The 15,000-nt window shown below is 46.1% G+C and overlaps 1 protein-coding gene across 1 annotated transcript in view; it reads right to left on the reverse strand.

Annotated features, from left to right (window-relative positions):
* The window catches only part of LOC145397601 (uncharacterized), a 149,450-nt gene that overhangs the window by 44,045 nt on the left and 90,405 nt on the right, over positions 1-15,000 (reverse strand). Inside the window, exons 2-8 of the mRNA XM_080270641.1 lie at positions 14,487-14,652; positions 12,880-13,161; positions 8,087-8,194; positions 7,148-7,355; positions 6,187-6,292; positions 3,573-3,791; positions 2,438-2,632 (exon numbers count right to left, since the gene is read on the reverse strand). Coding sequence (XP_080126767.1) covers positions 2,438-2,632; positions 3,573-3,791; positions 6,187-6,292; positions 7,148-7,355; positions 8,087-8,194; positions 12,880-13,161; positions 14,487-14,652 — 1,284 coding nt within the window. The remainder of the gene's footprint in view (positions 1-2,437; positions 2,633-3,572; positions 3,792-6,186; positions 6,293-7,147; positions 7,356-8,086; positions 8,195-12,879; positions 13,162-14,486; positions 14,653-15,000) is intronic.

A 15,000-nucleotide genomic window follows, 5' to 3' on the forward strand; every position in this document is an offset into this window, starting at 1 on the left:
TTGTGTGTCTGTCCGTTTGCCTGTATGTATGTATGGATGTATGTATGAATGTTTATCTTCTGTCTGTCTGTCTGTATGTATGTATGTATGTATCTGTGTTTGTATTCCTGTGTATTTCTTTGGATTCATCAGTTGTACTCTCTTATGCTGACTGGTTTTATCCTTTGAGTCATTTGTACCTAAAGTCTTTCTCTCTTCTTTTCCTCCCTCCTTCCCTCCCTCCTTCTCTTTCATCTCTCCTTCCTCCTCCCCCTGCCCCTCTCTCCCCCCTCCCTCCCCTAGTATCTCAATCTCGTCTCTCTTCCCTCCCCTTCCCCCTTCCCCTCCCTTACTTCCTTTCCCCCTCCCTCCCTCCCCCTCTACCTCACATCCAATCATCCCTCAATTATCCTCTTTCATTCCCTTCCCCCCCCCTCTCTCTCTCTCTCTCTCTCAAATGGACGAGGATAATTTTTCACTATATCTGTTTGTCTGTCTTTCTCCTCATGCCTTCCTTCTCTTCCTCTTTTCTTGCTATCTTACATTCTCAGTATCTTGCCTTTCACTTCCCTCCCCCCTTTCCCTCCCCTCCTTCCTCTTTACCTCCTTCCTTTCATATTCTCTCCCAACCTCTCTCCATCTTTCCTTGGTTTCTCCCTCCTCTCTCCATCTCTCCTCCTCCCCCCTCCCCGTCTCATCTTTCTTTCTCTCCTTTCCCTGTCATGCTTCTAAATATTCTGCCATTTTTCTTTCTCCTCTTCTTCCATCCATCCAGCTTCCCTGCGCGATCTCCCCCTCTTCTCTCCTTCTCCCTTCCTCCTCCTCTCCCTCCATCCTTCCTCCGTTCCTTCCTTTCCTCCTTCCAATCTCTTCCTCTCTTCTTCCATCAATCAGTCCACCTTTGTTTCTTTTTCCTTATGTTTTTTCCAGCGCTTCCTCCCTTCCTTAAACGTCTCTTGCTTGATCCTTAACCTCTCCCACTTCTCCCTCCAGCTCTCCACTTTCTCTCCATTCCTTCACCGTCTCTTCAACGTCCCTCCATCTACCTCTCTTCCCTCTTTTCCTCCATCCTTCCCTCCATTCCACCAAGGCCGCCTCCAGAATTTTGGTATGGAGGGGAATGAATTTTGTTTTAACATTCTTTTGGTATAGATTTCTAGAGATTTATAACAGTATCTAGATTAATCGAAAATGTTCCGTGTGTTAAGGAAAAATATACAAATAAATGACTGTGTGTGTGTGTGTGTGTGTGTGTGTGTGTGTGTGTGTGTGTGTGTGTGTGTGTGTTTGCAGTCATGATCCTACTTTTCTCTCCATCCTATCGTTCATTCCATCTTCCTTTTACACTCCAGCGGTCTTTAAGGTCTTTCTCCTCCCTCCCTTCCCCCCAGCTCTTCTCTCACATCCCTCCATCCCTCTTAATCCTCCTCGACCCTTCCCCCAACTACCTTGACAATGAATACAAGCCACAAAAGAATTCAAAACAGGTGTGTGAGCAATGTGAGTACAAAATCAGGAATAAGCTGCTTGACTTCCTCCCTCACCTACCATTTATCACTTGTCACTTCCTTCCTTCCCTCCTTCCTTCCTTCCTTCCTTCTTCCCTCCCTCCTTCACACCTCCATGTCTATCTATCACTTCAATCTCCACTCCTCAGTCTACCTTCATTTCCTTCCTCCCATCCTTCCATTCCACGCTTCTGTTTTTTACGCTTCACTCTCTGATCCGTCTTCCTTCTCATTTTAGCAGTCTTTTAGCCCTTTCTCCCTCCATATTTTCTCTCCAACTCTTCTCCCAGCTTCTCTCCACTCTTCCACCTTCCCTCCATCCCTCCATCTTGCCTCCATATACCACAGGAGGATCCACCAGCGTAGGTGTTCGAGGGAGGCGACGACAGTGATCATGACGAATGTGTAGCGTGTCCTCTCTCACCCTCATCAGTTTATCACCTCCTCCTCCTCCTCCTCCTCCTCCCTTCCCTCCTACCTCTCTCCCAGTCTCCCTCCATCCTTCCACTTTAAACCCACGTTTTCTCTCTCCCTCCATCCATCCCGTTTCCCCTCCTTCCTTTCCAAACACCTATCTATCCTTCCTCTGTCATTCCCTCTTAGTTATTCCGCTTTTTCAGTCCCCTTTCATATTCCTTACTTTTCTCCCATCCACTATCTCCTAGCCTCTCCCTCCCTGCCCTCCACTCCTCCACCTTTTCTCCACCCCTCCATCTTATCTCCTTCTCTCCTTCTTCCCTCCTTCCATCACACCATCCTTCCTTCCGTCCCAAACATCTTCCCATTCATCCCTCGCCACTCAGTTCCTCAATCCTCTTGTATTCTCCCATCTCACCAACTTCTCCCTGTGTTCCCGGGCCCCTCCACATTCCCTCCATCTCTCGACCATCTCTCCACCTTCCCTACATCCCTCCACCTTCCCTCCATCCCTCCACCTTCCCTCCACCTACCTTGATAGTGAGTATAAGCCAGAGGAGTATCCAGAGCAGTAGGTGTGCGAGTGAGGCGAGGACAGCTGCCAGGACGGATGTGTCGAGGGAGGCGCGGTACAGGAGGGCCCAGTCGCGTATTAGGGGGGACGCAGCCCCCGTCATCACCACCAGCAGCGTCAGGCCCCAGCAGTGTGGCCAGTAGCTCCAGGGGCTCTGTGGGTAGGGGAATAAAGATATGGTTTTTTACTCTAGCTTTCACCAGGGTTTTCGTTAAGGTGGGTACTTGAGCCATGAAGTAATTATATATACAGCTGGATAGATGTATGTATGTATGTATGAGATAGATAAATAGATAGATAGATAGATAGATAGACAGATATATAGATAGATAGATATATGACAGAGAGAGAGAGCGAGAGAGAGAGAGAGAGAGAGAGAGAGAAAGAGAGATCCATATACCCGTGAAGAGGGAAAAAAATATTTTTTAATGAGTGGCCTCAGGTAAGTACTAATTAAGAAGAGGTTAATTAGGAGCTTAATGGGTAGTATTAGTGGGAAATAGGGTGATGATGGTGGTGAAGATGATGATAATGGTGATGATGGTGATGATGATGGTGGTGGTGACTGTGATGATGATGATGATGATGATGATGATGGTGATGATGATGATGATGGTGATGATGATGATGGTGGTGGTGGTGATGATGATGATGATGATGATGGTGATGAGTACGTACGGTGGAAGGAAGAAGCATGTGAGAGAGAGAGAGAGAGAGAGAGAGAGAGAGAGAGGATAATCAGTAGGAAAGTTGTGCACTACCAGTAAAGATATGGTGGGTTAGTACTTCCCCAGGGATGTGTAAGTAGGCAGTTAGTAGGTATGGGATGTAGAAGGGATGGGTAGATGGTAGAGATAGCACTGATTGTATTTACTCTCTCTCTCTCTCTCTCTCTCTCTCTCTCTCTCTCTCTCTCTCTCTCTCTCTCTCTCTCTCTCTCTCTCTCTCTCTCTCGTACACATACTCTCAACGAATACCTCTCTCTCTCTCTCTCTCTCTCTCTCTCTCTCTCTCTCTCTCTCTCTCTCTCTCTCTCTCTCTCTCTCTCTCTCTCTCTCTCTCTCTCTCTCTCTCTCTCTCTCTCTCACCCTTACCTCGTGCCCGTGCTTGCTCAAGATATGATACTTTTCCTTCTCAGCGCTAAGGAAGGACGTGAACTTAACATAGCCATACAGGTAGACCACAGACCCAGACCCGAGCACAAGGGCCTGGAGGACACAGAACACGGCTACGGAGATCGGCAGCGGCAGGAGACTCGAATCGAACACAGGAAGCACATTTTGAGGGCCTACCACGTTGACCTTGTAGAGCACCTGAAGGGAGAGAGGCGTGGTGTGAGTCTGGGTGGGTTGATGGGTGGATGGGTGGGGACGATGGGTGGTGTGAGTTTGGGTGGGTTGATGGGTGGATGGATGGGGAGGATGGGTGGTGTGAGTAGGGTGGGTTGATGGGTGCATGGATGGGGAGGATGGGTGGTGTGAGTTTGGGTGGGTTGATGGGTGGATGGATGGGGAGAGGTGGGAGGTGTGAGTTTGGGTGAGTTGATGGGTGCATGGATGGAACAATGGATGGGGAGAGATGGGTTGTATGAGTTAGGGTGAATTGATTGATGGATAGGTGGGTGGATGGATGGATGGATGGACAGATGGTTGGAAGGATGCTTGGTTGGAAGGATGCTTGGATAGAAGGATGCTTGGATGGAAGCATGGAAAGTTGTGCAGGAGAGGGGAACAGACTTTTGCATCTGCCTGTGCATGAATGGCCATCTCTACCATACAAAATAAAGCCGAATTTTTCCACACCCTGTAGGACAAAGTGTGGGGACAAGGAACACAAATTTCCGCCAATGGGGAAGTAGCCTGCTCTTACCCAACGTTAGGCGCATGGGTAAAGATGAGATTTCTAGTGTGTGCTGGGTGAAAATTGATGTGGATAGGTTTGCTGGTGGAACAATTGTGATTGTGATTGAGGTACTCTGTATACGTGACTGAGGGATGTGGATAGTGTGGATTCATACTGGAACACATGCATGGGAGAGAGAGAGAGAGAGAGAGAGAGAGAGAGAGAGAGAGAATGACAGGTGTGAGAAAAAAGGGGTGGAGGTAGAGTGAGGGACAATTGTGTTAGTCAATTGAGTGAAATGGGAGAGGAGAAGGATGCCGGAGAGAGTGTAATTGGAATTCTTGAGAGAGAAAGAGAGAGAGAGAGAGAGAGAGGGGTTGAGCTAGGTATAAAAATGTAACAGATAGACAGACAAAAAGATAGATTGACAGATAGATGAAGCTGATATTAGGTAAGGGTAGCTCTCTCTCTCTCTCTCTCTCTCTCTCTCTCTCTCTCTCTCTCTCTCTCTCTCTAATAGGAGCCAAGGCAACAAACAAACCTAATTAAGTAGATAATAAGGGTCATTAAGAGCTGACCCAAAGAGGATACTCTCTCTCTCTCTCTCTCTCTCTCTCTCTCTCTCTCTCTCTCTCTCTCTCTCTCTCTCTCTCTCTCTCTCTCTCTCTCTCTCATTCTCCTCTCTTTCTCTCCTTTCATCCTCACTTCTCTCTCTTTTCTCTCCTTCTCCCTGCACTTTGCCTTATCCTCCTTCTTTCCTCTCCCTCCCACCCTCCTTTCCGTCTCTCTCTCTCTCTCTCTCTCTCTCTCTCTCTCTCTCTCTCTCTCTCTCTCTCTCTCTCTCCCTCTCTCTCTCTGAAGTTAATGAGCTAATAACATTGATTTTCTCCCTCACAATGTAATAACAACACATCGCTACCTCCACGTCCGCTCTTTTTCGCCGGTTACCCCTTCGCTGTTTTGATCACGTTTTCTTTCATGGCTTTTCTCTCTCTCTCTCTCTCTCTCTCTCTCTCTCTCTCTCTCTCTCTCTCTCTCTCTCTCTCTCTCTCTCTCTCTCTCTATCTCTATCTCTATCTGTCTATTTATCTATCTATCAAATTCTATCTATACGTCTGTCTGAATGGGCTTTCATATTTCCGTCAATATATATATACTTCTGTCTCTGTCTGGCTGTATTAGATGTCTCTTTAATTCTGTCAGTCTGTCTCTTGTTTCTGTCTATTCCTTGTCTATATTTCTGTCTATTCCTTGCCTGTATGTTCGTATTATGTCTATCTATTTGTCTCTCTCCTTCGTCTATCTATGTGTCTATGTGCTGTCTATCTATTGTCTATCTGTCTCTTTTGTCTGTCTGTCTGTCTGTGGTCTCTGTCTAGTTTTGTTAATCTGTCTGTCTTTTTTCCACATGTCTGACTCTGCAATTCGTCAGTCTATCTCTTTTCTATTTTTCGTGTGCATAAAAAAGTGAGTGTTTGTGTGTGTGTGTGTGTGTGTGTGTGTGTGTGTGTGTGTGTGTGTGTGTGTGTGTGTGTGTGTGTGTGTGTGTGTGTGTGTGTGTGTGTGTGTGTGTGTGTGTGTGTGTGTGTGTGTGTGTGTGTGTGTGTGTGTGCGAAATTCTTTACCATTTCCACTCCTCACTCATTTATAGTTGCGTGCACTAACTTGAAATCCATGTTACAGCGAAAAACAGTAGTTGCGTGCACTGAAAAAGAGAGTAGAGTTGCGTGCACAAACCTTAAGTCGAAGGAAAAAAAAAAAAAAAAAAAAAAGAGCATAGTCGCGTGCACCGGAAACTGTGGCGTTGCGTGTGCTGGAATGCGTAGAATTGCGTGCACCGGAGAGGGTAGAAATGCGTGCACACACCTGAAATCCATTGAGTGCGAAGATGCAGTTGGCCGCGTTGAGGAGGAGCTGCATGAAGAAGACCAAACCCAGGCCCTTGTTGGTGCCCCAGAACACACCTGCGTACCTGAAGGAGGGAAGGTGATTAGCGGGATGTGGGGCAGGTGGCAGTAGTAGTAGTAGTAGCAGTAGTAGTAGTAGTAGTAGTAGCAGTGATGTTTGAACTGTTAAGGGTCGGTGCTATGAGATTGCCAGTTATGACTTCCCTTTCGAATATGAAGAATTTGATGCCATTCCTTTGTGTTATATTTTTTATTTAAGAATCTTGTAGTTACATCAGTGGTACAGGAAGCTACCATGCCTCACTGCGTCATTGGAAAGTAGTGATACCTTACGAAAAATACGAAAATAGGACGAGAAGTGAAGGCATCTGGTGACAGCGAGATTTCAAAACATTCTAAAGCATTTTTAGAAGGTCGTATACTTACCTTAAATCCTAAAGTGGAGTGTAAACCCTAATTTAAGTCGTTTATTTAAGGGACGCCTGTGGTTAGTAAATAAGGTTAGCCTGCATCCCATATTACAGAAAGCAGTCAGCAGCCATATAAGAAGGCCAAATACGTTCCAATATCGTCCAGTACTTACAAAATCGTCAAAATTTTGGGGTCTGCTTCTCAATATTAATTTCAACAATACGATCCTAATTTTTTACCTTTCCTGTCACTGGTGGATAAATGACTGAGGCAGGAATCAGATGTATCAAAATGCAGTGTTCGATCGCATAGATTAGGGTAAAAGTTGGACGAAGAGGAATCGAACCCGACGTTTCATAGTGTCGGGTTCGAAGCATCATGTTTTTCCTGTCATCTATATCGCGTCTGGTAATAAGATACGAAATGTCCAGGATACGCTCACTGACATTTTATTCTCTCTCTCTCTCTCTCTCTCTCTCTCTCTCTCTCTCTCTCTCTCTCTCTCTCACCTGCCAGCATACACCAGGTGGGCCAGCAGCAGGTTAAGGAAGTGGGGGGTGAAGGGCCCCCAGGGGATCTCTTCCAGGTTCCATCCGCCCCCCTGGTCCTCGCTGCCCCCCTCCTCTTCCCCCTCGGCCCCCCCTGCGCCCCCCTCAGGAAGATCGAGGGCGTGGAAGGTCACCGAAGTAGACGATTCGTAGCTGATGGGGCCAGAGCCTGACGGGAAGAGAATCACATACTCCTGTCACCTTAACTTGGCTCAGATTTTCTTCCTTTTGCAATTTATTCCACTTAGACAATAGCATGGTTCTTCTGGCCTTCTATAGCACTTCTTCGTGACAACCAGTGTAATTTTAGTGTCTTTCTTCTCTTACAACTCAGGATTCAAGACGGAGAGATAGGAATTTTCGGCCAAGCTGGAGTGAAATGAGTGCAGTATGTTTATTTGGGGATGGAATGAGTCTCCTTGGTTACTAATCTGTTTTTTTTACTTGACAGAACAGGGTCATTGCTAAATCCTACTTGTCTGAAATTCAATAAGCCTTGGTTATGAGGTAACAATGAGTCTCCTTGATTACTAGTGAAAATAACCTTCCAGTCTGACAACACCTGGCCATGAAGGGGTTACGGAGCTTGGCTCCGTATGGATGTCCTTCCATGGATATAAATGACCTGATATGGGCGCAAAATGACCTGGTATGGCCGCAAAATGACATGCTATGGACGTAAACGAGCTGCTATGGACGTAAATGACCTGGTATGGGCGAAAAATTGCCTGCTGTGGGTAGAAAATTACCAACCGGTACTATGGGCCTAAAATTAGCTACTGTGGACGTAAATAACCTGCTATGGGAGTAAAATAACGTGCTATGGGCGTAAAAGAACCTGCTATGGGCGTAAATAACCTGCTATGGGCGTAAAATAACCCGCTATAGGCGTGATTTTACCTGACGTGGGCGCTGGCGAGGTGAGGGGTGGGAGGGCCAACATGGCGAACACGGAGAGTCGGTCACGATGAGGCAGCACACGGGAGAGTTCAGACCACCACACTTTGCCTGTTGGGAAAATAATAGTAGTAGCAGTGGTAGTAGTAGCAGCAGTAGTAGTAGTAGTAGTAGTAGCATCAGCAACCCCAGAGTTCTGTTATGGCCTGGGTGAGATGTGGACTGTCATTCTCCCTCGTAAGGTCTGCACTGCTATGTCTCAGGGGCACAGGATCATCAGCCCTCAGGCCTGTCTCTCTGGTGGGTATGGATTACGAAGCTACAGTGGTCGAGAGTCGCATAGACCAGCGACTCCAATAGATTAATGTCTTTATTAGTACTGTAACGTTAATGAATAAAAATAAAGTAATAAAATTAATAGTCAACGGATTGTAATATGAGGGTCTGTGTTAACCTTCACATTACGACTCCAAATGTGAACTGTATTAGCAAGGTTGGTGCAGATCTTCACAATATAATTCCCCAATGGATGGAGGTGACTTTGTGAAATAAGTAGTAGTAGTGGCAGTATTACTTTTATTATTATTATTATTATTATTATTATTATTATTATTATTATCATTATTTTCCTAACTTAAGCCTCACTTTTCGAACTAGAGGCGTTAAATACAGCCTTCATTAACCTCTTCACCTCGAGGCCTCTACTGTGCTGAATAAAATCGTCTGAAATACTGTGTTTGTTACCACTTCAGGGAAATGAGTCTCCTTGGTTACTATTCTCTCTTTCCCCTGGACTAAAATTGCCATCCCTCCATTTGGAATACAGTAATATTAACCACTAAAATATGATGCTAGTCACGAAGAAGTGCGGTTGGATGGCTGTAGGGTTGATATTGTCTTTTTCTGCCACTGAGCTACGTGAAATAAGCTGCAAAAGGACGAAAATCTGGGCCAAGTTAAGGTGAAAAGAGTAGAGAAAATAGAGGGAAATACGTCGTGGGGAGCTGGAGAGGAGGTGGTGGTTGAGTGGTAAAGGTGCTGACTTCTGACCCCGACATAGTGAAAACGATTTTAGTTGAGACGGGGAGAAGTTTGAGGATTTGAATTTGAAGTCTTTTTTGAAACACCCGAGAGAGAGAGAGAGAGAGAGAGAAACCCATCACCCCGACTCTCTCACATCATTATCAGATTGTAATGGTCTTTCTTGAGGCCACTCCCTCCCTTTTCTTCCCTCCCTCCTTTCCTTCCTTCCCTTCTTCTCTTCTCTCCTTTCCTTCCTTCCCCTCCCTCCTTTCCCTCCCTCTCTCCTCTCTCTCCTCCACTTTCCTCATTCTCTCCTTCCCTCCTCCAGTTCTTCCTCTGTCATTCCTTCCTTCTTCCCTTCCTTCCTCTTCCTCACATCTTATTCCTTCCTTTCTTCCTCTCCTCTTCATCTGTTTCTTCCTTCTGTCTTCTTCCTCCTCCCTCCCTTTCCTCCCTTCTTCTCTCTCTTCCTCCTTCCTTCTCCTTCATTCTTTCTCAGTCTTTCCTTCTCCCTGTCCCTCCTTCCTCTCTCTGTCTACTTCCTTCTCTCTACCTCTCCTTCCTTTCCTTCCTCCTTCTCCATTCTCTTTCTTCTGTTCTCTCCTCTTCCTCCATCCTTCCCTCTCCTCTCCCATCCATCCTCTTCCTCTTCCTTCCCTTCCTTCCTACCTCCTCCTTCCCTTCCCCATATCCCCTTCTCCTCCTCTCTCTCCCTTCCTCCCCTATTTCTTCTTCTCTTCCTTTTCTCTCAACTTGCTCTCCTCTTCTCTTCCCTCCTTTCTCTCTCCTTCCCTCCTTCTCTCCTTCCTTTCCTACCCCTTCTTTCCTTCTCCCTCCCTCCTTCCCCCTTCCCTTCTCCCTCTCTACCCCTTCCCTCCTTCTCCCTCCCTCCCTATCCCTTCCCTCCTTCTCCCTCCCTCCCTCCCTCCCTCCATTCCCCTTCCTTCCTTCTCCCTCCCTATCCCTTCCCTCCTTCTCCCTCCCTCCCTCTCCCTTCCCTCCTCCCTCCCTCCCTCCAGTCGTTATCTCGAGGGGGGTAATATGTCAGGGTCGGCTGGATCCGGGAAACTGCTCAAGCGGCCTCTTTTACCTCGCCCTTAATTGGGAGTTTGAGAAGAGGGCACTTGAGGGCTAACTATGGACCAAAGGAGGAAGTCTGGGCGTGTGAGGGCGTATTTTTGGCGGGAATTTTGGCGTTTTGGGCGTCCTCTTTGGCGTAATTGGCGACCTACACAATGATTTACCGCCCCCCCCCCCACACGCTACGGCGAGGCGCGGGAGAAGGTGAAAAAGTAATTCATTTGTTCTATATCGACTGACTCCGGTTTCGAGACCTGGTTTTCTGTCGTGTTGGTTATCGTGGCCTACAGAAAACGTGAAGTATTTTATTACATTTATTACATTTATTTATTACATTTATTCATTACATTTATTCATCACATTTATTCATCACATTTTCTTACCTGCGGCGTTGTTGATAGGTCTATAAGTGGGGTACACCTGGGGATGTTTTATTCCTCTCTCTCTCTCTCTCTCTCTCTCTCTCTCTCTAAGTTCAAATATCTGCTCTTTAACTCTGAACGATTTTTTCAACTTGAAATTTTGAGTTGATTTAATACAAGAGGGAGAGAGAGAGAGAGAGAGAGAGAGAGAGAGAGGGGGGGGAGAGAGAGAGAGAGAGAGAGAGGGGGGGAGACAGAGAGAGAGAGAGAGAGAGAGAGAGAGAGAGAAAGTAATATCGGGGCAGAAATATTGGAATAAAATAAAGGTGAATAGATTTGTTTGTTGAGCCATCACCATAACAACGGAGAGAGAGAGAGAGAGAGAGAGAGAGAGAGAGAGAGAGAGAGAGTCGTCTAATATGCCAACGGACCTGTGAGATAAAAAGGAGAAATGAAAAGGGGAATGAAAGAGAGGGGAAGGAGAGAGAGGGGTGAGAGAGAGAGAGAGAGAGAGCGAGGGGAGAGAGAAAAGACAAAGGGACGTGTTAAATGAGAGAGAGAGAGAGAGAGAGAGAGAGAGAGAGAGAGAAACAAACACTAAGACACGCAAATTGAGACAGCTAATCAAATGCGAAAAAAAACAGTAAAGAAATAAACAAGAAAAAAAACAATGAAAGAAAACCAGGAAAACAAGACAGCAAAAAATACGAAAAAAAACAGAAAAAAAACAAGAAAAAACAAGAAAAAAACAAGACAGGAAAAAACAAGAAAAAAAACAAGACAGGAAAAAACAAGAAAAAAACAAGACAGGAAAAAACAAGAAAAAAACAAGACAGGAAAAAACAAGAAAAAAACAAGACAGGAAAAAACAAGAAAAAAAACAAGACAGGAAAAAACAAGAAAAATGACAAGAAAAAACAAGAAAAAAACAAGACAGGAAAAAACAAGAAAAAAACAAGACAGGAAAAAACAAGAAAAAAACAAGACAGGAAAAAACAAGAAAAAACACGACAGGAAAAAACAAGAAAAAAACAAGACAGGAAAAAACAAGAAAAAAACAAGACAGGAAAAAAATAGAGGGGAAAAAACAGGGAAGAACACATAAAACAGAGAGAGAGAAATACGAAGGGAAAATAAAAAAAACAACAAGGGGCATTCAGAGAGCACTACACCCTTAGTCTGTTGTGTGATCTTGCCTGTGACCTTGACCTCTGACCTCTTGTTTACAATATTTAGTCACACACACACACACGTACACACACACACACACACACACACACACACACACACACACACAGTTACAAATTCTAGTCAGTTTCACACACACACACACACACACACACACACACACACACAGTTACAAATTCTAGTCAGTTTCACACACACACACACACACACACACACACACACACACACACACACACACACACATTTACTTACCTACAATATACACACACACACAAAAAATGTAGTGCTGCCTATTTCCTCCTTCGTCTTCACAATTCTCTTCCTGTCTCTCTCTTCCTCTCTTCTACTTCTCTCATCCTTCCTGTCACTCTTTATCACTCTTCCTTCCGCTTCAGGTGACTCTACACTGAGTGACAAGCCTAATGATTTCCTATAACCAAGAAACCATTTACAACGCTTGGTGGTAACCATATAACCAAAAAAAAGGGTGATGTGGGCTCTGCTATGGTTAACTGGGTGGAGGGAAGCAAATGCGGCGTCCATCCGAGACCCAAATCACTATACTCTTCACTGCACGGGACGGCCTTACAGGAGCGGTTGTTTGCTTGCTGTTGATGGGTCTGCTTGGCCAGATAGACCAAGATTACCCAACGACAACAAGAAATGGGTGTTGTAGGAAAGGTATATGAGAGAATAATTGCCAAGGTAAATATAGGTGAGAATACCTGGCCAGTGACGAACAGGGTGATTTTAGGAATGACAGGTGTGCGTGTGGGATAAATATTTACAGTGAGGAACATGGTGAAGAATGTGTGTGTGTGTGTGTGTGTGTGTGTGTGTGTGTGTGTGTGTGTGTGTGTGTGTGTGTGTGAGAGAGAGAGAGAGAGAAAGAGAAAGAGAGAGAGAGAGAGAGAGAATGAAAGGTATAAAGGAAGGGGAAAGGTGCTAGAGCCAGGAAACGAGAGGAGAGGGGAGAGAAGGGAATATGAGAGAAAGAGAGAGAGAGAGAGGATGGGGAGGGCAGGGAAAATCAGTGAGAAGGGAACTAGAGAGAGAGAGAGAGAGAGAGAGAGAGGATGGGGAGGGCGAAGTCAAATCAGTGAGAAGGGAGCTGAAATAAGAAGTCTTTAAAGATATACTCACTTTCCTTGAGATAGCTGGCTTTTGTGGCTGCGGCTTCAATGACCAGCCTGGCCAGTATGAGCAGCAGGGCCACCAGTATGTGTAGGAAGGGTGCGGTGGGCCCCCCGTGCAGCCAGGCCCCCCGCACCAACCCACCAGCAGGGCCAGGCAGGGGCGGGGGGTCGCGCGAACACACCGAGTCCTGCACACCCAAGCGGTAGCCGTCGTTGGCGTAGTTGCCGATCTTGAGGATGGCCGCGAGGAAGAAGAACACCATCAACACGGCAGCCGCGCCAACCAGGCCTGGCACGGACAGGAAGGGAAAAGTTTGGTATTTATCAGTAAAACAATGAATGTCAAGTTGGACAGAATACAAGTTGGACAGAATACAAGTTGGACAGAATACAAGTTGGACAGAATACGGAGGTGGACGTAACACATGACGAAAAATGGACACTGCATAAACATGGACGGTGGGACATTACATGAACACCCTGGAATGTAGTGGGTTCTGGACACTGAGGCAAAAGGTACGCTTAAAGATTTATACTGTTCACAAACACGGATGTAAAATGTAAAAAGGCAGGTGATAAAGTGATAACAGACCATGAACAAGATATTAATGGACCCCTTGTGAAAAAAAAAAAAAAATCCATAGCCAAGTGAGGCATGGTTTATTATACTATACTGTTCTTACTAACCCTCAGCACCTGGTACATGCATGGATCCAGTCCACTTCATACCCCTCTATGCACCTCACAGCCACACAGGAATCCCTTATATACCAGGCTATACAAATTCCACATTGTGAATGCCAACATCGTCAACACAGATGGATGCCTGGGTTTCGATCTCCTCCAGAAGATTAAGTGGTCATCAGCTGTAGCAAACACTGTACATGATGGGATCCACACTCTCAGCTACCCTGGCATACGATCAGTCTAGCCAACACCCCATAACAACGTCCAACTAGGCTCTCCCACTACACCACCGTACCACTTATACACCCAGTGGCACTGCCCTTTGCATCTCACAAACCAATCATGACCTTTGCTTTTCGCACCAGGTTTGTGGCAGGTACACCAGCTGGTACACTTGGAAGCAGCGATTGTAAAGGGCAGTCAACCCGTAGGTCACTTGGCACACTTGTCTACCAAACCACTAATGTAGCCAAAGGTCTTGATATTAGGTAATTTTCATTCCAGCGAGGGGCATAACCTCAGCCAACTAATTCTGCTGCACGTCGTCAGTTGCTTCTCACACATCCACAGACAGTTCCTCCAGTAACTGTTCTTCCAGTAACAAGGTGTCTTTGCATACAGTCACTCCACCTCTGAGGCAGCCACTGTGCAGAAATAACCCCATCCACTGGACAGCCGAACAATACTAGGTGGAGGACATGCTCGATATAGGCAACATCTAATAATCAACGGGCCTGCGGTCGTGTCCAGTCAGCATGGCATCGAAGAAGAATGGTGTTATACATTAGTTTGTGGACTAAAGATAATTTAACACTACCACCATTAAGTAAAACGAATCTAAGTACAACACATACGCAAACACACACACACACACACACACACAATAAAGCTAAATTTAAAGACAACACAGATCCTATCCATACAAACCAATATGGATGTTCAGTTCTAGCGCTGGCTGGGTGTGGTGCGGCCAGGGTAAACTGACATATTTTACGAATTGCTGCACCTCGCTGGCCAACACGAAGGTAGACAGGCCCAGGCTTACCACGCTGTACCCCAGGCTGCCTAGGCTGTTCAGATGACACCCACACCGCTGAAAGGCAGAGAGAGGCACGGTTAGGCACTGTAGGGGCAGAGGTAGAGGTAAGGTGAGAAATAGTAGAGGAGGAGGTAGAGAAAGGGTGAGGCACGGCAGAGAAGAGAGAGTGGCAGGGTTATCCATGGTAGAGGTAGAGGTAGAGGAGGGTTAGGCACGGTACAGGTACAGGTAGAGGCAGGATTAGAAACGGTAGAGGCAGGTTAAGGCAGAGGTAGACGCAGGGTGGGACACGATAGAGGAGAGGGAGAGATAGGGTTAGGCAGAGATAGAGGCAGGGTTATCCATGGTAGAGGCAGAGGTAGAGGCAGGGTTAGGCACGGTAGCATTTCTTTGTGATTAACT

This window comes from Coenobita brevimanus, chromosome 42 (assembly GCF_032717465.1).
Source record: "Coenobita brevimanus isolate Jiangsu-jjx chromosome 42, ASM3271746v2, whole genome shotgun sequence".
NCBI lineage: Eukaryota > Metazoa > Arthropoda > Malacostraca > Decapoda > Coenobitidae > Coenobita > Coenobita brevimanus.